This window comes from Myripristis murdjan, chromosome 19 (genome assembly GCF_902150065.1).
Source record: "Myripristis murdjan chromosome 19, fMyrMur1.1, whole genome shotgun sequence".
NCBI classification, from domain to species: Eukaryota; Metazoa; Chordata; class Actinopteri; order Holocentriformes; family Holocentridae; genus Myripristis; species Myripristis murdjan.
Window position 1 is genome coordinate 18,087,029 of NC_043998.1, and position 23,682 is coordinate 18,110,710.

The 23,682-nt window shown below is 42.3% G+C and overlaps 1 protein-coding gene across 1 annotated transcript in view; it reads left to right on the forward strand.

The window, feature by feature from the left end:
• The window catches only part of dnah9 (dynein, axonemal, heavy chain 9), a 116,526-nt gene that overhangs the window by 22,043 nt on the left and 70,801 nt on the right, over positions 1 to 23,682 (forward strand). The window contains exons 29-46 of the mRNA XM_030078418.1: positions 65 to 191; positions 733 to 885; positions 1,392 to 1,517; positions 2,775 to 3,014; positions 3,296 to 3,456; positions 6,529 to 6,685; positions 8,466 to 8,570; positions 12,523 to 12,680; positions 12,777 to 12,915; positions 13,819 to 14,106; positions 15,642 to 15,852; positions 16,463 to 16,590; positions 16,987 to 17,095; positions 17,222 to 17,369; positions 18,321 to 18,495; positions 19,384 to 19,557; positions 20,448 to 20,655; positions 22,868 to 23,033. Of these exons, the coding sequence (XP_029934278.1) occupies positions 65 to 191; positions 733 to 885; positions 1,392 to 1,517; positions 2,775 to 3,014; positions 3,296 to 3,456; positions 6,529 to 6,685; positions 8,466 to 8,570; positions 12,523 to 12,680; positions 12,777 to 12,915; positions 13,819 to 14,106; positions 15,642 to 15,852; positions 16,463 to 16,590; positions 16,987 to 17,095; positions 17,222 to 17,369; positions 18,321 to 18,495; positions 19,384 to 19,557; positions 20,448 to 20,655; positions 22,868 to 23,033 (2,973 nt within the window). The remainder of the gene's footprint in view (positions 1 to 64; positions 192 to 732; positions 886 to 1,391; positions 1,518 to 2,774; positions 3,015 to 3,295; positions 3,457 to 6,528; positions 6,686 to 8,465; positions 8,571 to 12,522; positions 12,681 to 12,776; positions 12,916 to 13,818; positions 14,107 to 15,641; positions 15,853 to 16,462; positions 16,591 to 16,986; positions 17,096 to 17,221; positions 17,370 to 18,320; positions 18,496 to 19,383; positions 19,558 to 20,447; positions 20,656 to 22,867; positions 23,034 to 23,682) is intronic.

The window sequence follows — 23,682 nt, forward strand, 5'->3', positions numbered from 1 at the left end:
ACTTTCACTTTTTTGTTGATTTCCTGCATGTGCACACACACAGACACCATATATTTCTCTACAGGCTGTCTCTATGTGAAAAGGCTCTGGCTGAGTACCTGGACACCAAGCGTCTGGCCTTCCCCAGGTTTTATTTCATTTCCTCAGCTGACCTGCTGGACATCCTCTCCAATGGGACCAACCCACACCAGGTAGGAGCTCTGCTAATAGTTCCCCATATTGTAGAGGTGAGAATTATGGTGTTCACAGAGTTTGCAGAAAAAAATTACGCTTACTGTGGCTTTACCTAACATTACACTTAGCAGTTTCTGCAAGTTGCTTTAAATCGTTTCTCTAAAACTGCCCTGAATGATTTCCCTATTCAGCTCCTTCTCTGGGGTACAGTAATCTGAAAGCTGGTCATGTTTGCAGTGCTCCGAGTGTCCACACAGGGGCAATGTCGTTCATAGTTTTGCAGATGGCTGCCTCCTTCTTCATTAGGACGTTGTCTTTTGCATTTCCACCTTGGAGAAATAAATCACTTCAGCACAACTTGCCAATAAATCACTCTGAGGAAGTCAGCTGGCATGCTGCATAACATGGGTCCTGCCCTTTATATTAAGAATTCTGAAAAAAACAATAACAAAACGTTATTTCTTTGCACAGTGGCCAAGAAAATATCAGTCAGATTGTGGACTGCCTGTAAATTGAGTTCAAGCTGAATGTGTCTCTTCCGTGCCATGTTTGCAAAAGGTCCAGAAGCATCTGTCTAAGCTGTTTGACAACATGGCTAAGATGCAGTTTGAAGCGGATGGACAGGGGAATCCCATTAAGACAGGCCTGGGCATGTACAGCAAGGAGGAGGAGTACGTTCCCTTTAATCAGCCCTGTGACTGCACCGGACAGGTAAAACACACACAAATATAACGGCAATTATTATTTATATCTGTGAGGTGTTCTGTGGATCGCAGTCCGCACACCGCATTAAAGACATATGTTTGTCTTCATCAGAATTACAGCAGACAGTGATGCAAAGCCTGCTGTGTGCATGAATTTAATAAGTGTGAAAATGCCCCACAGTTTCTCATTTCATCCCATGATGATAGATTGATGACCATAGAGGCAAACATACACAGTATCAAATATAGATATCAAGGCTCACTATAGAATAGACAAATGGAATGGAGTCAGTTGTCGCCCCTGAGGTTATGCATATCAACGCCCATGAATCCATTAATTTTCAATTACATCCTATACTACTTCTCTGATTTCACTTCCGCTCTAATGCTTATTAATGACCTCATTAGGGTCCATTGATAAGAGAGCCCCTCGGTGCTCACGTGACCCACACCGCAATGCTTCATCATTTGTGTTGACATCTCTCTTTTTTGTGTGTTTGTGTTTGCTCCGAGGTGGAGGTCTGGTTGAACCGTCTTCTTGATACCATGCGCTCAACGGTTCGCCACGAGATGACTGAGGCAGTGCTGGCCTACGAGGAAAAACCAAGAGAGCAGTGGCTGTTCGACTATCCGGCTCAGGTACTACTGCTGGAATAGTGTTCATATTTAAAGGGCTACACCAACCTTTGATACTGGTATTGACCAAAAACATGTTTGCCAAATACATTTTGATTGTGGCTCTAGTTATTTCAAACCTAAGGGAACTGGCAGCAAATTCATCTCGGTGTATGGGGTGATAGCTCTGCCTGGTGTGCATGCAAATGCTGTGTTAAGTAGGCAATTAACATTATCCAGTGCTAATACTGTGTGAGTACTGCCAAAAAATCTCCATCTTAACAAGTCATTTAGTCTCATATTCAGTGTTAAAATCTTATTTTTCTTCAAACAAGGTAAAGAAAAAAAAATCTGCCAATGGGATGAGATAATCCCACTTGTTTCCAACACTAATCAACTTGTTTCCGCAATTTCTGGAAGTGTCATTTCCTTGATCCTGCTGGACTGATCTGCCTTATTCTGTCTTGTCAAAACATATTGAACCATATTGTCCCAGGAGAATTCCAAGGACAATGGATGGATTTTTTTTCTTATATGTAGATGGAGAGTTTTTTGCAGGGATGGTGAACTTTTCTCTGACTCATGTTTTTATTCTATGGCGTATACATTTTAAAACCTTTGAAAGTAAAATCTCAAACTTCATCATTAGTGAAGTCTTACAAATCTACATCAACAGAAAAAAAAAACAAAACAAAAAAACAAATAAACAAACAAACCTCCAGCTGTTTGGAGAATTTCCTGCATAAAGATGCTGTGCCACTGCAAGTTCATTATTTTTTGTGAGGCTTTTTTGTTTGCAAGCATGGCAGTTTTAGATGCATGTCATTAAAATTATGTTGTTAACTAACCGACCAACCTTTGAGCTGATACAAGTTCTCATTTTTAGGATAATTGCCTACGCGGTGTGCTAATTTGCATACAGCGTTAACATACTGAGAGTAATCATTTTGTAAGATATTGGGCAAATAGGGCAAACCCATAAAATATAGAAACTCAGTGAATAGGCCCATGCTTTCCCAAAAAATTAAAGTTAGCAAGAGGAAGGAATTTCAGAGTGTTGCTTTTGCCGAAAGGATCACCTGCATGTCTCTGCTGACTGCTATGAGCTGCTAGGTTTTTAGTGACCCCAGACAAGACTGTGTTTGTGGCCCCATCCTCCTCCAACTACAACCACCAAATTACTCCCACCATTACCGGTAATAACAATTCCATTTTGTGGCCCATCTTTGTGGCAGAGGCCGTAAGATTTTCTCTTCCACCGGCTCTGATTCTTCCATTCAGGTGGCGCTGACCTGCACTCAGATCTGGTGGACGTCTGATGTTGGCATGGCTTTCGCACGCCTGGAGGAGGGCTACGAGAACACAATGAAGGAGTACTACAGGAAGCAGGTGTCCCAGCTCAACACTCTCATCTCCATGCTGATTGGCCAGCTTTCACCAGGCGACCGCCAGAAGGTCATGACCATCTGTACCATTGATGTCCACGCCAGAGACGTGGTAGCCAAGATAATTGCTCAAAAGGTGAGGGGGCAGAATGCTTAAACCTGGTCAGGGCCACGTATGTAAAGTTCCTCCGCAGGCGAGCTGACTGGAGCAGCCCTCTTGTGAGAGGCTATTACCTGAGGTAGCGGCGGGTAATGCACTTAAGATATTCAAGCAAGGTATGTTATTACCATAATTAGAGGGTGGAAAAGCAAGGATTATTCCAGGCTTTTTCTCCAGCTGTGACACTGTCTTTCTTACACATTCTCTTTCTCTCTCTGTGTTCCTCTTTCTTCCCCTCCTCCCTCCATCTTTTCAAGGTGGAGAACTCCCAGGCGTTCGTGTGGCTCTCTCAGCTGAGACATCGCTGGGACGAAAAGGACAGGCACTGTTTTGCAAATATCTGCGATGCCCAGTTTCTCTACTCCTATGAATACCTGGGCAACACCCCGCGATTAGTCATCACTCCGCTCACCGACAGGTACAGAGAAGTCACTGTTGGTGTGTTTCCTCGCACCGAGAGGCAGCAAAACATGATGATTGCTTGTCAGCTGACTGACAGGTGAAGCTATTTCGATTAGCCAAAGGGTGCCAACCCCCTCAATCCTGAAGAGGCTGATGTAAAAACCTCTATGTGAAGAATATCCAACATGTAGCAAGCAGTTTCCTGATGTCACATGAAAAGTTAATGATTCCTGTGTTCATTTTATTACATAATCTGTTACAGGTTGATCACATTTGTCACTTGGCATAAGACCCATTCAAAAGCCATTATGCGTAGGCTACATTTTCAAAAATCCATTTGTGTTGATCTGAAAATTGGGCTATTTTCTTTGTAATTGAAAAAAATGACTAGAACATACAAGCTTTTCATCCATAGTCGCGGTCTGAAGCGTTATGAGGAGCTTAATTTGATTCCTCCATAACCATTATGTGCACACACGGCGAGCGAAACCTTTCAGAACTCAGCGAGGGCACTTTGCCAACACCCTTGTTTGTTCACATGCATATGTTCTGCAGGATCCTCGATAAAGTTTCCACTACAGAGATGAATACCTGCCTCTAAAGCCCTTTGGCAATCTGCAGCATTTGCCGGTGTGATTTTGCGACTGACCAGTATTCCCTTTGAAGCTCGAACAAAGCAGAAACAATGGGCTTTGGTGGCTGAATCAACGGCCGTGTTTCAAGGCTTCACCATATGGCGCATGCCCTCAGTGTGGCTCGCTGCGAGTCAAACAGTGACCAGAGACTTTCATTCCAACAATGTACTGGAGCAGGGGGTTGGACGTTGAAGCTTTTCATCCTGAGTTGGGAAAACAGCAAACAGCATGTTTGCTCCGTGGTCTTCTTATTTATACACCTGGCTGCAGCAGAGTGGGCATCGGTGTGACTGAATACATTTTGTATCACTGCTGTCCAGTGAAAACCTCATATCTCCAAAGTGCCAGCTTTTCAGGAACCAAAGCAGAACAGCCGGTTTTAGCTCAGCACCATGCACTTCTGACTGCATCCAATATATTTTGAATGGTTTCATACACTAAACCCAGGAGTCCAAGAGTTTGTCTGAACCCAAAGAGAACCATGTAATCTTTTTAAGGTGCAACAGGAAAATGGGAGGTTTATTACATGACAGAAGCGACACACAAATAATAAAGCCTTACATGTGCAGTTACGAGGAAGACATTTGTCATAAAGATGGGCTTTTCTCTTCCTCCTTTTTATTTTTTACCACAAGCTGACTGTGGCTAGTTACCCTGGTGTGTTCACCATCCGTGGCAGTATAATTAGGCTAAATGAATCATGCACTCTAATCTATAACAGCAGCAGGAATGTTATTGGCACAAGGTTAGCATTCGCTCAATATTTACTGCAGGATCTCTAAAGTCTGCACCATTATGCAAAATGTCAGGAATATTTTACCTAGCCAGCACACACACAGAGAGAAGGAGAGGGAGGGAGGGCAGGAGGGGGGCAGACAGGCTGATACATAACTCTTTTCTTTAAAAAACATCGTAATAAAACAAGCCACCTTGTGACAGCCACCCAGTCTGGTCTCACACCCTCTTCCTCTGTGCGGTTTAAGATATTCCGTGCAGGGCATCCTTATCCAACCACCCAGATGATTGTTTGTGAGATTTTTGGCCATATTTCAGGGGGAGAGCCATAAAGCCGGTTGGCAACGGTATCTGGATGATGCACTGTATACAGATGGGATCATTTGTCTTCTCCAAGCTTCCGCCTCTCGTTATGCTTTACAATATTTTCCCCTTCCATACATCATCTGTTAACCAGCCGCTCATTAAAATCATTGCCCTATTGATATTCTAGGCAAAACATTGCGTTTATTCACTTGATCAATAAAGTCTTGATTGTCTCCATCAGTTTACATCCATGATGGTGGTGGTTTTTATTGATACTAGACTGGCAGACTGTTTGTTAGTCGAGACAGGTTCTGCAGGAGAGGTAATCACTGGTGTTGGTAATCAGCCTGTGTGATGATCAAAGCACAGGAGCAGATTATATTATCATAAAATGAGGTTATGAACAATGGCAGTTAAGCAGACATCGCGACTTCGCTAGAGCAGGTTAGAGGATTGCACTGCCTTTGCCTTATGTGTCATTTAATGCTGTTGGATAGGTGGTTTAAAGGGATAGTTCACCCGTTTTCAAAAATGTGCTATTATTTCACTTCCCCTCCTAGTTGTTCTGTAGGACAGTATTGGTGCTATCATCCTCTCATTGTTACTGAGTGCTGGATACTGGCTGGATGCTCCAAATGCTAACTGTTAGCCTCCTGCCATTGAGGTGGACTTCCCCCCAGCTAACATTCTGAAAAAAAACCCATTGTAATCTACTCAAAGAAGGTTTAACATCATTTTACAAGTGTTGCTTTCAAAATTTCTAAACAGTTTCAGACTGAAAAAAATTCTCAGAACTCAAACTTTGTTTATTTAACAGTTTGAGTGGATTAAGAAAGCTATTTTTAAGAATGTTACCCAGGTTGAAATCCACCACAGCACTGTCCTACATCCAGGGGGTAAGTGAGCTCAAAATGGGTGAGCTATGCCTTTAATTATCCCTTCAGTTTTTTTTTTCTCATTGGCTTTTCTAGTTTAGATACAATTTCAATTTTATCATTGTATTTTTTGGTGCTAATTGACTTCATTTGTTCTAATGGCATACTATGATTTTAGGCTTAATTTGTTTTTGACTTTATTTCAGTGGCTTATATCTGTTTTTTAGCAGTGTGATTTTGTCCTAATGTGTTTTTTTTTTTTTTTTCATTCAAAAGCCTTTTCTTTCATTGCACACATGTAGGCCACAGCTACAACCACAGAGCACTTCCCTGAAAGCCTAAAATGTAAAGCCTGATCCTAAATGTGCCTGTGTGTGTAGCCAGGCCCCTCACTGCACAGTGGTGGAAGGCAGTGGCCTTGTCCTGGTCTTCATAAATGGGAGGGTAGTCAGTGGAAAGCTCTGTTGTTGCCGCTGGCTGTCAGCTGTCTGCAACTTAACAGTGATGCATATGTGTGTGTATTCCTACTATATTTAGATGCTACATCACCCTGACCCAGTCGCTCCACCTGACCATGAGCGGCGCTCCTGCAGGGCCCGCAGGCACGGGGAAGACTGAGACCACCAAAGACCTGGGACGAGCCCTCGGCATCATGGTCTATGTATTTAACTGCTCGGAGCAAATGGACTACAAGGTACTGAGTGTGTGCATGTGTGTGTCTGCACATTCTGACCTGATCCATACTGTGCATGGTTCTTTTCCAGAGTGTCTGCAGGTCATTTCAGTTTCTTCTTAAAATGTCCTCAATTAAATTTGAGAAGAATAAGGCATTAAGGCATTAAATAGCCTTAAATTTAAATGTATGAGGTTGTAATTTCCACATAAAAAATGTATCCAATTGAATTTCTGTTTTGTTTAATTTCTTTTTGTCAAATTAGTCAATTCTGTTGCATGAGAGTGAACATCTCAGATGCTACAAAACTCTAAACCTACTACTGAACTAATTTATACTTTTCTGCTGCACTTACCTGGGAAACAGCCTGTTGCAGATTAACCTAAATCGCTTTATTCACACTCTCAAACTCACTGTACTTGTCGAGAGAAATCCAAGGGAATTCTTACACTTGCACTCTAATACTTACCCAAGTTCTGTGGTAAAAACTAATGCTTTGATTTTTTCAATTGCAGCTTGCGACCTAACCTAAATCTTACTTGTTTCCAATGCAGATTCGGGAAATCTTCTGGTTACAAGTATGAATATGTTTAACTAAGACAGAATAAACCAGTTATGCACATTAGTATCACCTGATTGAAGAACATTCCAGAAAATTCTGGAAACAAGCTCATTAGCACTGGAAACAAGTGGGATTATCTCATCACACTGGCTGATTTTTTTTTCAACCTTGTTTGAAGAAAAACAAAATTTTACAGAAGATGAGATGAAATAACTTGTTAAGATGGAGATGGAGGTGCATTTTTCGCCATGTATGCCTTTGGCGGTAATATGGTATACAGTAATTGTCATTAAAGTAGTCAGCCCTTTACATTCTTCACATTTTATGTCTTTTCTTTTCATCTTTCACTTGCTCTCCCCCTCCACCCTTCTTGCTATCACACTCACTAAACCATGCTGTAAATGCCGTCTCAGTATTCACCCTGTACCCTCCTTCATTACGCTCACACACACATATCTACACGCATGCTTGCACACACACACACACACACACACACACACACACACACACACACACACAGTCACTACTTCCTGCATATAGAGCGGTCAAGGGAGACGTAAACATAATCTTCTGATCCAGCTTGTTCCCGCTTCCCCAGACAGGGGCATCATTACAGTATACAGGCATACAGCGCCCGCGGCTAAACACACTGCAGCAAGGTGTCAGAGCGAGGCACTAATATACTCCTGGAGGAGCGGAGGCACTAGAAACTCTGTCTTCATTGCACACACTGTTACGCACACTCATATTCAGGCGCACGCACACACTCAGACACATTGAATCAATCCTCGAGTCAGCTCTGGTTTGCGTCAGAGAAGGTTTCCTAGGCCCTGTAATTGGGTAGAAAAGTCTGTTCCCTCCTTCATCTCGGCCCTCTCCAGAGGGCTCTTCACCTGCTCTGAAGCTCATATTTTGTATTTGGAGAAGACTAAAATGTGGGTGGTCGGCGTTTGAACCCTTCTCTCCATTTTTTGATCAATACCCTCTGAGAAATTCCCTTGTTTAAGCAGCACAAGCCCTGGTTTGCATAGCACCATTTTATTATTCACCTGCTCTCAGCTTGCTGTGCTCTTAATGCAGATTACTACAACAGCAAAGCTTCCATATATTTCTGTCTAATTAGCAGTGCATCTCTGTGTCTCACCGCTTGCCTTGTCAGTCTGTTGGACTGCCTGCCTGCCTGCCTAACGTGCTGTCCCGCAGTATAAATCTGAATGTCTGTCTCCCTCCTTCTGCCAGTCCTGCGGGAACATCTATAAAGGCCTGGCTCAGACGGGGGCATGGGGCTGCTTCGATGAATTCAACAGGATCTCAGTGGAGGTGCTGTCTGTAGTGGCTGTACAGGTAAGAGCAAGTCCAGTCCCATCACCGCAGGTAATTCTCAAATCCCACTTTGGTCCAGATTCATTACGATTGCACTGCAAGGGCCTTTTGTGGAGTTTTTTTTTTACGCCTCAATTGCTTGAACAAAGAGTGAGCTTTCATTGCAGTCACTAAGATATTTATACAAATCAAGCTGTGGCACAAACAAGCCAATGAAATGAGCACTGTGCAAGCAAATAGCCCCTTCATCACCAAATGCGAGCACAAATTGCTTCAGCTGGAAGACTAATCCCCCGAGGCTGGCACCTTTGCGCCCTTAAGCGCCTTTTATAATTGGAGCTCTGATCTGATTTGAGATTGTGGGGTGAAAAACTTTCTCCTTTGACTCGCTGGCAATGATGCTGCGTTAGGCAGCCATTGTGAATGGACAAACTGCCAAAGTCTCTCCCTACCTTTCAAATGATCTCATATGCACTTCAGTGATAATGGAGACGGCGTCTAGTATTAGTGAATTAGGCGTAATCTTGTTTTGCATGGCCTCACCTACAAATAACTGTTGGTTGGGAAATATAATGAGATTTACATATAATTTACACATGCAGACATACAAAAGCCTTATTTTTTGACTAGAGCTATTAGGCAGCTTTCCATTCATTGTGCATGCTTAGTGAACAGCTGGTGATATAGCATGCTCTCTTCCCCACAGGAGAAATATGTTAACTCACAACTCAGGTATCACCTCAGTTAGTCCACTGCTCAGAGGAGCTGCAGGCTCTCTGTAGGGATAGAATGGATCATTTCTATATCTTCAGTGTCTGCTCAGTGTCACTGGTTCAGTTGCATCTTTGCATCCTGGCTTCCTGCTTCGTGACAAGTAAAGTTAAGAAAGACTTATCTTTAATTGCTTATTCTGTGTGTGTGCATGTCTGCACACTGAGCGATGTGTACTCTAAGCGACCTAGCAAGCTGTTTGATTATGGGGCTCTTTTGAGAAATCAGGCATATTCTATGTGCTTCAGCTGATGCTTGCTTTTCTGTTATCTCGTATTCTATTATCTCAGATCAAATAGATCCTCTCTCGGTAGTTTCATGAGTCCCTCTCATGTATTTAAATCTGCCATGCTGTTGCCCCAGATGGAGGGCGTTCATGCACATGCAACACAGTCATAGCGAAAGGTATACAGTGGATAAGGATGCTGATTATGATCATGATGATAATGCAGATAGAGGTCCTCAAAGGCTCTTCATGGAGCTGATGGATCATTACTCATTGCTAGACTTAACAGTGTAGTCAGTTCTCTGCCCTTCCCTCCCTTTTTAGCAGCAATGAAAGTCAAGCAGCGTTCTCCATAAGCCATGGAAGTCTTCAGTACTTAGAGAATTTTAAAGTGCCAGAAAAACGGATGGGTGTTTGCATGGCATAATGAATAATAAATCATTGTGGCTTATGCGTGGAGAAGCAGACCTTGGAAACAGAGGAACGTCAACCTCCTGCTGTGATGGCTGGCAGCCCGCTTCACTGCTCAGCCTGCTTCAGACGAGCAACACCAAGCCATCTCTCACCAAAGCTAATCCATCCTCTTAAAGTGGGAACAGGCGCTATCACGTACAGCGACATACTCGGCTGCCGGTTGGGCCTGCTAACAGGTGGCGGGACCAATTTTGCAATAGATAAACCAGAGACAAACAGAAGGCCGCCAGACGCAACAATATGGAGATAAATTGGTTAAGTTACCTCCCTCCCAAACCCGGCTGGCTGTCTGCAGGCCTGGGCCGTGCAGATACTGAGTCTACGCTGGGGCGGTGTCTGCGTCTTGGAGCCCAGCATCACACCCTCCAGCCTCACAGCACTTTCTGTCACTGAAGTGTTCAACTGAATGAGAGACCCAAGCTTTTATTTTCACCACTTCAACAAAGTTCTCTTCATTTCTTTTATTTTTAATTACTTGGGGGAATTTTTTGGTAATTGTTTTTTTTTTTTTTTTTTTTTTTTTTTGACAGATATTTGAGAGATTTTGTGGTAATTGTATCATGATTTTCTTTTTTCTTGTAGTATTATTGTAAATATTTACAAGAATCATAAATACGTTATTTATTTGCTGATTTTCTCATAGTCTGTTGAATTTATTTATTTATTTTGTTTATATATTTATTCATTTATTGCTTGTTTTTTTTTTTTTTTTTTTTTTTGGTAAAATTTCTGGTCATTTTCTGGCTTTTTTCCACAAACTTTCAAACACAAGAAATTGATCCAGTGTCACTGATCTGATGTTTAAACATGTTCATATGTTAAATGATATTACCAATATAGTTTTCTTCATTTTTTTTCAAAGTCAGGGTTTTTTTTTTTTTTTTGTTACCTACCTTTTTTTCTTTTTCTTTTTCTTTTTTTCTCCTAATATTCTGGTTATTTTGTGCTAATTTGCTCATTCCCCATGCTTGCGAAAGAAGTCAAGTGACTTTGCTCGGGTTTCAAAGAGTTAAATATCTTTGGTGTTTTCGCTGTTTCCGTCCCCATTTGTGTGACACGGTAGCAGCGGTGCACAGGCGTTTCACATCCCATAAAAAAAGAAGCCCCTCTGATGGCATCCTCTAAACATTTTCGCAGCCATTCAGTTTGTTTATAGTCCTCCTTCACTGATGTGTCAGTCCGCCTGACTGATGTGAAGCTGAGAACTCGTCCATGAAGACACGTTCCTTCTTTTTTCAGCTGTTGACTGGCTACGCTGTCTTACCACACACATGTTAAATTCATAAAGGCAGCTTTTTACAGGCTGGGAATGGGAGTTCAGGCTGGGACACTAAAAAGTTCATTCCTGATATCTCACTCAATCATAAGCTAGACAAGCAGAGCCTTGTGTCAGGGAATGAAGTGTGTGTAAACTTGGCAGTTCATCCATCCAGTAAACCCTGGCTGATAGCATTCTCTTATTATTGATGAAATTGTGTCCCTGAAAAAAAGTGCATGCTGCGTAACAATTTGACAGACTGTTACAAATTGACTCTGGTATGTGCTATGTTATATTAATGATATGCTAATAAGTGATACCAAACTTTCAGAGGCTACATTCCAGGCAAGTGTTGCACCGTAATTAGTTTGAAACTCCCTTTTTTCTTTTTTGCCGATCCAAAGGCAGTGACAATGAACTCCTCCCCTGTAACCACTTTGTGTAGAAGCAACAATGATAATAACCTTTAGGAGGAGGAGTTTAATACACTGACATGAGGAAACGGAAAAGGAAATTAATTACTCTAAAGTAACAGAAATTAAAACAAATAATCAACGCAACAAGGATAGGCTTAAACTCTAAAAGGTGTTACTTTACAACATGACTGCCTTTATAAAGGGTTTATGAATGGTTTATAAGTAGGGTATTAAGTTGTAAAAACTTTATAAATCATTAATAAACAATTAAAACATGTTATAAGACAGTTTTCATACATTGACACAAGTGCACTATTTGGCAAGGTAAAGTAAACCAATCAACTAACAGGATGTGAGCTTTAACAGAATAGATGCAGTCCAGCAGTAGCTTGATCTTGCCAAATAGTGAGCCTGCACTGATGTATGAAAACTATTTTAACTTGTTTGTAATTGTTTATTAATAATTAAGTGTTTATTAATGAATTAGGTGTTAAGTGCTTATAACCTAATTAATAACCTAACTATAAACCATTTATAAACCCATGGTGAGGGCAGTCTTATTGTAAAGTTGTGCCAACAAGGCTAATCCGTAAGTTAGCCCAAAGTTTTAGTAGCTGCTTGAAACAATCAAGTTAGTAAGGGATGGGGGAAAAAATCAATTGCATTACAAATTGTGATTTTTTTGGTTCGCCATGCTGACCCTGAATTTATACTTTGTACTTAATTTAGACATTTTATTCTAAACTTCACCGGGAGCCACTCGAGGGAAGCGATATTTACAGGCTGTATCCATATCCTGTGTTGTGTTTGTGTTGCCTGTGCGCGCAGGTGAAAAGCATCCAGGACGCCATCCGGGATAAGAAGCAGAGGTTTAACTTCATGGGAGAGGAGGTGAATCTTTGCCCCTCTGTCGGCATCTTCATCACCATGAATCCAGGCTACGCCGGCAGGACCGAGCTGCCTGAGAACCTCAAGGCCCTCTTCAGGTATCGAGAATCACCAGACTAGTGAACACACAGACCCAGTGCTGTGCTGCGGATAACTCAGGCTTATGTCAAGGCTTTTTTTTTGTCTTCCTGCAGACCGTGTGCCATGGTGGTGCCAGACTTTGAGCTGATCTGTGAAATCATGCTGGTGGCTGAGGGCTTCATCGACGCTCGGGTCCTCGCCAGGAAGTTCATCACCCTCTACACCCTCTGTAAAGAGCTTTTGTCCAAACAGGTACGGGCTTTGTTAGATGTTACAACTCTGATATGGTGAGGAGAGGACGACAGATCCACATCCGCTTTAAAGCTGAACACCACACACACGGGTCTTTTCCTATTTGGGCTTTGCTGATGCTTTTGATAAAGGATAAAGTGAAAGAAGTGCATTTATCTAATCTAAGAGTGAACCCAGTGTTACACGCAGATGAAAAACAGGCTCCGGGGTGTTTGGATGTTATTCCATTTAAACTTTTCCTCAATCCTCTTTTGAAATCCTCCTCTAAGTGTTGCACCAATATTTGAATTATTAATAAAGTCATAAAATCTCTTCCAGTGCTGACTAATAGTAACAGTGGAGCCCATCGACATAGGTTTGCGACTTTATGACCCTTCAATTATGGATGAATATCCTGTGATTGCGGACCTATTTAACTGCCATAGAAAAGTACTTCCATTTTATGGTACTTTTATGAAGCTCAACTTCTTGTTGTAATGAAACAGACATTTTAAAAATCACCTCAATTACGTTTTTTTTTAGTCTTTGCAAAGTTGTTTGCCAGAGTTTCATAGTGAGTTTGCCAACATTAGCAATTTAGTGGTAACGGAATCAAATGATAATGAACAGACTGCTTCTCTAAGCTTTTATTCTCAAGGGCTGAAACTGCAAATCCAAGGTAGGCAGAGGTTCAAAACACTACTCTGCTCTGCTGAATAACTTGTGCATCTCTGTGGATTTAACTTTACATAAATCCTGTTGACTGGTCTTGTGTAGTTATAAGAGGGGACATTGCAGTAAATTTCAAACAAATACATTTTTTAACTTGTTCCTCTCATGTTCTTCTGGGGAGACAAATTGACATGCTGATCTTTTTGCGTCTTTTACATCTTCTCGCTCCTGCATGTCATTCATTCGCTGTAGGACCACTATGACTGGGGTCTCCGAGCCATCAAGTCAGTCCTGGTGGTGGCCGGCTCACTGAAGAGGGGAGACCCTGGCCGAGCAGAGGACCAGGTACTGATGAGAGCTCTGAGGGACTTCAACATCCCCAAGATTGTCACCGATGATATGCCCGTGTTCATGGGCCTGATAGGAGACCTGTTTCCCGCCCTGGACGTCCCGAGGAAGAGAGACCTGGACTTCGAGAAGCACGTCAAAGAGTCCGTTCTGGACTTAAAACTACAAGCCGAGGACAACTTTGTACTCAAGGTGAACTTGATCAGCATCCTGGCGGTCTCTATCTCATATTTGTCTCTTGCTTTTCATCAAAATCTCTGACAGCTGAAGAATCCAAGCATTAGTGCTGCAAGAGTGTGAGCTGATCGCTAAGCCGAGGATGAAGGCAAATACACTCGCAGCTTGTCTGTGAACCACAAGCGAAGCCCCCAAATGGGGCTTCATCTTTAACAATTTAGACAGATATTACAGTTGTAGCACTTTCATTTAGATTTATCTTACTTCTGTCCAAAAGCTGTTTACCTCACGTCACACTGTTTCAGTGGGAAATAGACATTAGTGTCACACAAGCCTGCAGGATCTGGATGAATCGGGCAAATATAGCAGAAACCCAGTGGTTGGTGACGATGAGAGTTCAGGTGCCCGAGCTGCTGACCTAATTCTAGTCATTATATTACATGCGGATACACACACACACAGACACAAACACAGACAATAGAAAGCATTATATGTCAGAGACAGATGAACGCAGGACCAGGGGAAATAAGTGCAATCTGCCTCAGGTCAAATAGACACAGGAACCACATAATAACACTCCATCAATGGAGGCTAGTGCTGCACCATGCCACTTAACCCTGACACTGTGTGAGACAGCCACAGAAATAAACAAAGAGGAGGAGAAACAGAGGGAGAGAGAGAATGGCAGCCCGGTCAATAACAACCATCTACCCCCAGAGCCTGAACTTTTACTGTCTTTGTTTGTGTGGCCGCCCTTTTGATTTCGGACAACGAGGGGGAAGCGGCGAGGTGAGAGAGACTGCATACCTTTAGCGTTAGCATGTGGTAGCATTAGTCTCCGGCACATCAAAGCAGTAATCAAGCGGGGCCTTTGAGAGTCTAAAGCCGCCTGCGCCCGGGCTGAATGGATCAGGAGTAGGAGCCGCGAGGAGCCCAGTCGATGGCATTGATTGAGCATGCCATCTATATGTTTGACTGGAAGCAGGCGGAGGAAATCTCTCTCTTTCTCACTTTCTCTCTTGTGCGCACACCCGTGGCGTCACCTCGTGTCCCCAAATAGAAAGAAAATTTTACACCTCAAGTCAATCAAACGCTCAAGGTCCTGCAAGCGTGAGCGTGTTAATTTGGCTTTAATTGTGCAAGTGCAAAATAATGAGCGTGCAGATGGAGGGAGTCTGTCCTCGCTGTTTGTGTTGAGCAGTGAAGACAGCTCCTGTCCTTGGCTGTAGCATTAAGCTGCTGTGCTGCATTGCAGCGTGTCACACTATACTCTGCCTCTCTGCATAAAATTATACTCACCGTGACCCATATTATTGAATATTCAGAATGAGATGTAACATAGTAGTGAGTGATGCAGTGTAGTGCCTATTAAAAAGGCTGCAGTACGCTATTAAAGTGTCAGTGTTTATTTGCATAGCATGTTATCAGTGTCCTCTATATGGTGTGTAATCCAAAAGACTGCCTCTCCACAACACCCCCACCACTCAACACACACACACACACACACACACACACACAACTCCCTGCCTCTCTGTCTTGCTCTCTGCCAGGTGGTGCAGCTGGAGGAGTTGTTGGCGGTGCGCCATTCGGTGTTCGTGGTGGGGAACGCCGGCACCGGGAAGAGTCAGGTGATGAGGTCACTGCAGAGGACCTATCAGAACATGAAGCGTCGGCCCGTGTGGGCGGACCTTAACCCCAAGGCTGTGACCAATGACGAGCTTTTTGGCATCATCAACCCAGCAACTCGAGAGTGGAAAGACGGTGATTACCGAGCCCTTAAGGCACCCTGCAGACACCTGTGATACCTGTAACCACTGTCATAATACGCCAGGTTTAAACGAGCACACCAGTGATTTCGAATGTTTGGCCCATTTACTATAATCTCCTCACGTTTTACATTGCAACAAAGCAATTTTGCAAGTCATGCGAGGGTCCTAAAGATTTCACAATATATAGTTAAAAACCTGCATTTATAAAATATGAATTTTTGGTTGAAACCCACCGTGTAACGTTCTGTTTATGTGGCTAACAAAGTTGTCACCATTCATAAAACACAGAACTGATAATTGGCTGTGGAAAACAACCATTTCCTTGGGGACTATTTTCCCTGGTGGAAAATATGATGACTTTATGTCATCCATATTAGTGATGGGATACTGGTGCGAAGGAAGTTTGAAGTCTCTGAAAGTTCATTAATTAGGCAGGAAAAATTATATCGGAGCTCTAAAATAGGCTTTTGGAAAAGATTATTAGACATTTGAAGTATATTCATGTTGTAGATATTATGCTAGACATAAAAAAACACTGATGTGGTCCTTTAAGCCAAGAGTTTGTCTATTAACCGAACCAAAATCTTTTTTTTTATTTTAAGGATTGTTCTCCAATATAATGCGTGAGCTGGCCAACCTCAGTCACAGCGGGCCTAAGTGGATCGTTTTGGACGGGGACATTGACCCGATGTGGATTGAGTCACTCAACACTGTTATGGATGACAACAAGGTGGGACTGATTTGTGCGTGTAGGCAGACGTATATTCGACTGAAATAGGAGGCTTCCCGCTGCGCTTACGGTCGCAGTCTAAGAAGGTCACAGTGACTAAGGGAAGCCATTCTCTGTTTGTGCTGCCTGTTGTTCACTAAATCAGGATTCAATTATGAATACAAACCTGAGAGTGACTCATCTGCTGACATGAGAGAGTAATAAAATAGTGCTACTCTGTGGATAAGAGTATTTATCAGTACAGCTTGTGCTGAGAATAGTAAAAATGGTCGAGGACAGTGTGTGACCTAATTCTGACTAAGGCTTTGTGAGAGTCACAAAAGAATAAAAAAAAAAACATGCTGAATTTCCAGTCCCCTCTGTGTCCCCCCCCGCTGTCCTATCTGTTTCTCGTAGGTTCTGACCCTCGCCAGTAATGAACGTATCCCGCTGAACCCCACCATGAGGCTGGTTTTTGAGATCAGTCACCTGCGCACGGCTACTCCCGCCACGGTATCCAGAGCAGGTAGACGCCTCCTGCCTCCCCGCTCTGCCTCCATCCCGCCAACTTTCTCCACGTGCCCCCTTTCCATGGGATTCATATGCAGATGTCCTTTTGTGAAGTTCCCTCCTGCTGTTTGTGTCTCTGCAGGCATCCTCTACATAAACCCAGCAGACCTCGGCTGGAACCCGCCGGTGTCCAGCTGGATTGACAGGAGGGAGGTCCAATCAGAGAAGGCCAACCTGACCATCCTGTTCGACAAGTACCTCCCCTCGTGCCTGGAAACCCTCAGATCCAGGTGAAGCAGTATAGTGTGCTGTAGCATGTTAGTATGCTTGGTTATTATTTGCATAAAGATGAACATAGAAATACAGGCAGTATTAAGAAAAACACATTGTGCGGGAGAGGTTGAAAAAACAGAGCCGGGATTATGAAAATAACCTTTCTTAAAAATAAACAGTTGCAAGACCTCCTTAACCGAGTGCACTAATTAAAATGTGGTACAGTTCAAGAAAGCTCCGTAATTAGTGAAATGACAGATGAAGGGAAAAGTAAACAAAATAAAACCGTGAGCAGCATTTAGCAGAGACACTGCCTTATTAAATGGGCTTCAAGATTTCTCGAATTAAACCCATTTTCAGATGCATTATTTTGCACGCGGTCTGGATTATTCATAGTAATATCCTCAAAATTGAACTGGAAACAGTCCTTGAATGGTTGTAAAGAAAACTGAATGAAGATTGCAGTGTGAGGTGGTGTAGTAATGTAGCGATGTGTATGATAATTTGATATAAACATATAATTAAAGCATGCTGGAAGTGACAAATGCAAAGCGACAAATCTGCATAACATTTATACCATTTATACTCATATACATGTAAAAAAAAAAAAAAAAATTGTCATCTCCAAAAGATCATTTTCATATCATAGTGGAATGAATGGAAAAGAATGACTGGATTAAAAAAAAGTATGACTGCTTGCTTTGGAAGCAGCAAAATCATGCAAAATCACTGTTGTGCTTCCTTAAAGTAATTATATTAAAAACACTATTTTTTTGTCATTCATTGCTTCTCTGGAGTGCGTTATGATATTGAGAATCACATCACAAGATGAAGCCATTTTTCATTTCACTGTGACTTAACGCGCCGCAGATCCACAAAGCACAAAATCCATGTCACGCTTAAGTGCTTGAATGTGGCGAAGCTTGAATCCAGTGATGCAGCCATAATGTGTGTGTGTCTTTGCTCAGATTTAAGAAGATCATCCCCATCCCTGAGCAGAGCGTGGTGCAGATGTTGTGTTATTTGCTGGAATGTCTGCTGACTCCAGAAAACACCCCGCCAGACTGCGCCAAGGAACTCTATGAACTCTACTTTGTCTTCGCCGCTATCTGGGCCTTTGGGGGAGCCTTGTTCCAGGACCAGGTAGTGCACGGGCCGCTGGGTATGCGAGAAGCTTCCTAAGTGGTTGCATAAAGACGGGGAAGAATGAAAAAGAATGAGACATAACTAAAACAGCTGAGTGATTTTTTTTCCCCCCTCCTCATCCCTCAGTTCAGAGAGGTATTTTGCGCTCGCGTTATGGGTATTCCACCGTATTATTCCAGCCCTGATGGCTCTTATGTAACTCAATTCTGCCTGTCTATTTATGAAAAGTCATTTGAAAGTTATTTTCAGTTGGAGATTTTTCTTTTTTTTTCTTTTTCTTTTTTTTTTTTTTGAACGGAGAGATCTCCATCTGAAAATGAAGTGGACTCCATTCCACTCGGCCCCTAAACAACACAGGCTGGCCGAATTTAAATCAGCAGGAGAGCCGTGGCGAGCAGTTGCTAAGCAATCCAGTTAGCGGCGTACAGTAAGCGCGTCCATCTAAGTTATGGGATAAAACTCCTCTCCCCTTGGTACAAATGTACTCCACTTTATTTTCCCATCACAGGTGCATTTAAATGCTAAGTGGTTTTATTGACTGGAGAGCTGGTAGTGAATAGAGGAGACAGATACTGTGGGGTGGGGAGGCAGAGAGGAAGGCGAGGAAATGCCAGCCAGCAGGTGATGAGGCTACTTCACTGTCTGAATGAGACAGATGGATAGATAGGCCTGCCATCTCTCATTTTGTACCCTTCAACTGTTATGGGTGTATCTCTATGTTATACGATTTATTTGTCTCCTGGCTTGTATTCACACCAGCATAAATCAACCGCACAGATCCATAGCTACCGTATAGAGGAGGAAAGTAGAAGGGAAGTAATTTTTGAGTATTGATGTATCGCCTACCCCCCTGTGTTTTCCTGTGTGTTCTCTGCGTGAGTGAAGCTGGTCGACTACCGAGTGGAGTTCAGTAAGTGGTGGGTGACGGAGTTCAAAACCATCAAGTTCCCGTCCCAGGGCACCGTGTTTGATTACTACATCGACCCCGACACCAAGAAGTTTGAACCCTGGTCCCGAATGGTCCCCGAGTTCGAGATGGATCCAGACACGCCACTGCAGGTGCGGCACTGGTTTTGAGATTCTTCACTGTGCAGGCGGGTCTCTGATGGGATCACACAGGCTCCATCTACTGGACGTGTTTCTCTCACTTTGTTTTGCAAGTCATTTTCACTGCCTTCTCAAAAGTCAGACTGACGCTGTAGAACAGGGGTTTTTAGGCTGTTTTAGTTGACTTTCAACAAGCTGCAGAGCCCCGTGTGAGGTGATTTGGCTCTATTTGCCCCTGCATTATGAGATGTTTTTGGAAAGCATCAGATGCCTTTCACAAGCATTTAAACATAAAATATCTGATGCTGATGCAGCATTACCGATGTGACATTTAAATCTATTACTGTAATAATTATAGTGCAGTATAGTATATTATAGTTAACTTGTTATTTTAAAAATGATATTTTCCTATTTTTTTTTATATTATTTTATTTTTGCCAATTTTCTGCTCTGTTCACTTGTCAATTCTATCTTCTTTTTTTACATTTTTTTTTTTTTTTGCTAATTGCCTTCTTTCCCATGTTTTTTTTTGAAGAAATCAAGTGAATTTGCTCAGGTTTCAAAGGGTTAAATTGTTTCCGTGTCATGCTTGAACACTGACAGATAGCAATGAGATGAAACCAGAGAGAAGAAATTGTTGAAACGACGCCTCACACATTTTCTGCATTGTAACAGTTTCTAGTGAGTTAAATTACAGAGGAATTAAATTGCTCATTTTGCTGAGGGCCCCCTGGAAGCCCCTCAAGGGCCCCACTTTGAAAACCACTGCCATTGAAGTATCACTTATTTCAGACACTCAGTCTTAAGAGATTTCCACAAAACAGAGACCAATTAAAAGAGGACTGCAACATTTGTGTGTGTGTGTGTGTGTGTGTGTGTGTGTGTGTGTGTTCTATGAGCAGGCATGTCTAGTCCACACCACAGAGACTATTCGGGTGCGTTACTTCATGGACCGGCTCCTGGAGCGCTGTCGGCCCGTCATGTTGGTGGGGAATGCCGGGACAGGGAAGTCTGTTCTGGTTGGGGACAAGTTGGGATCACTGGACCCGGAGAAATACATGATCAAGAACGTCCCGTTTAACTATTACACCACCTCTGCCATGCTCCAGGGTAGGCATTATATATTTTCAGCTGTACATCATTGCAAATTTTCAGATATCTCACTCCTGCTCAAACCACTGGTTGATTAAAACCCTTTATAGGGCAAGTGACTATTTTTGGTAATTTCAGAAATTTTACATATCAGGCCCATCCCCTGTCTCAGTTAGTTCAATAATCATTTGGTCTTCACCCAGCCAATCAGCAAAGATTGCTCTACATCCCAGGTCACATGATTGTGGCATTTGACCAATCTCAATGGCTTTGATTTTCTGTAGGAAAATGAAAATTTTAGAAAAAATTTATAGAAGTAATAAAGTCCTGTCATGTTCACTAATAACAGTCTAGGGTTGTTTTTTGAATTTCAAAGTATTTCAATGAGTGCCCTATAAAGAGTTAATCAGTTGGATGATCACCAGAAAAAATAAATGTTTAAAATTCTGATTAACCCTCTGACTTTGCTTTAAATTTCTCCTAAAGTAGCTTCAAAGTTACTTTACCATATTGAGCAACAATGTCATTTCCATATTCTGTATCTAGTGGTGTCAAGAGATTAAAAAAATTGAGAGATTAATTAATTATGATCTGTAATTAATTGATCTAATTAATCTCTTTTTTAATCTCACCTAAAATTGCTGAGAAAAGCCCTCAACTTGAGGTATTTCCCTTTAAATTCATTACATTATTGTAGCAGATCAGTCCGATGCGGGTCGGGGGGACGACCCCTCTTTTTCAAGACCCTTTTTTGGGAAAAAAAAAAAAAAATTATATGGACAAAATCTGGAAAAAAAAATCAAACAAACAAACAAAACAAAATCTTTGCCGGATCTGACAGGTGAGCGGCGCACACATAGCCTACCTGCCATATCAATTTTTGTTCATATGCGGCTGCAATGACTGCGCAATGCGGCCATTCGCCGGTAATCGCGGCATCAGGCGAGCCTACCTACTGGTTTACATATGCACAATACATGTGTATTTGCTTAGACCCCCAATATTAGACGAGGGCGTTTTTTCAGGGCATTTTCAATGGAAAAAAGATCGTCTTATATTCGGATAAATACGGTAATGTATTAACTTCGATCACGCAACCTTTTCTTCCACCTCCTCTCCTCTCCTCCACAGTCAGACACACACACGAGTCGCGACACCCCCTCCTCAACATGCGCTGCCTGTTTACAACGGACTCGGACTGTTGGGGCGGGTGTTAATCAAAACAAACCAATCATGTCTTGACCTCTTCACAGGTTGCTGGCCTCTGATTGGCCTGGCCTGTCTCTCTGACTTAAAAAAAAAAAAAAAAAAAAAAAAGATCAGACTGGTGAGGCCAGCCGGACCGGACCGACAGCTGATTGGCCTGCCCGGCGACCTGTTTAAAAAAAAAAAAAAAAAAAAAAAGACGGGCAGGCCACTGGGCCAGTGATAGGCCGGCGCTTCGGGAAATCTCCCGATGTACAGTTCGGGCCTGACAATAGGAGCCTATCAGCTTATGCTAAACAAGCCCAAACACAAAAAGTAAAGTTAGTGATTAAAAATTAGATTAACTCGATTAAAAAACATAACGCGCTAAATATGACTGTAATTAATTAATCTCAATTAACGCGATAATTTGACACCACTATCTGTATCTGCTGGTTTCAAAACCCAAGAGGCATACCATTTACACCAAATAGAAAATGTCTACATGCCTTAGATCTTTAGGATCTCTACTGTAGAATTTAAAATAAACTCCTCAGAACAAAGCTCGTCCACTGAGCAGTGACAAACCCACCAATGGGGCTGGCAGGGTGGAAACTGTTTATCATTTTAGTCATTTATCAAGTAAAATTCTCAAACATTTGCTGATTCCGTCTTCAATTATGTCACTAAGATGCCAGGATTTGCAGGATTTTCTCCACTGATATCTTTATAAAATCAATGATTTGTAGTTTGTTTTTTGGCTGCTGGTTGGACTTAAAAAGACATAACTTCACATGAGCATTTGTCAATATTTTTGACACTTTGTAGACTAAATGTTTAAATTATTAAAAAATGATAGATTAACCAGCAGTGAAAATAATCCTTAGTTGCACACTGAATCTTGACTCTTATTCCAAGCTGCTCCATAATAAATAATATCTTTTCACCTCAACCGAGTCACACCTTGGCCTGTCAGTGTTCATCCTTTCTTTTCTGTCATTTCTGCCTTCTTCTCACCCTGATCCTCTGTTCGTCCTCTGCCTAGCGGTGTTGGAAAAACCCCTGGAGAAGAAGGCGGGACGCAACTACGGCCCTCCAGGCAGCAGGAGACTGGTCTACTTCATAGACGACCTGAACATGCCAGAGGTGGACGCGTACGGGACGGTCCAGCCACACACACTCATACGCCAACACATGGACTACAACCACTGGTGAGGCTCTCTCACTTGCCATGCATTATAGCAATGGTTCTTTTTTCAATAATATACCCCATTTGAAATATTGTTTCAGCCAAGTGACGCTTGACCAATGCAAAAAAAAACAAAAAACAAAAAATTGGTAGAAATAAAAAAGCCTATATAAAGAGGTACAATACAGCTCGATCAGTGTCTAAACAACAACCTGATACCGACTATATTTTATTGGCTCTGTTTTTGCTTCTTTTTCACTTCTTTCTCCTTGTTTTCAGCTGTACTGCTGCTAAAAATGAACATTTTCCAGAAATCTCACATACCCCCTGCAGTTCTCCAACATACCCCTAGGTGTGCACGTACCCCCCCATTTGAGAGCCACTGCATTATAGTACTGCATGCAGCGCATTCACATGAGCAAGCACAGGAGCACGCCCATGCTCTTTTCGTTTTATAGCATAACATTATGTCTACTTTGTGACTTGCGAGACAATTCTCAGAAAATACAACACCCGTGGATGAATTGCGGCTCACTTTAATTGCCGAAATGACAGACAGTTTCAGACCATTTTTCCCAGGCATTTGCGTATAAAAGGATAATTCAGATAATGGAGTACCAGTAGCTGATCCATGTAATACCCCCATAATTCAGATGAATAGTCTTTCCTCT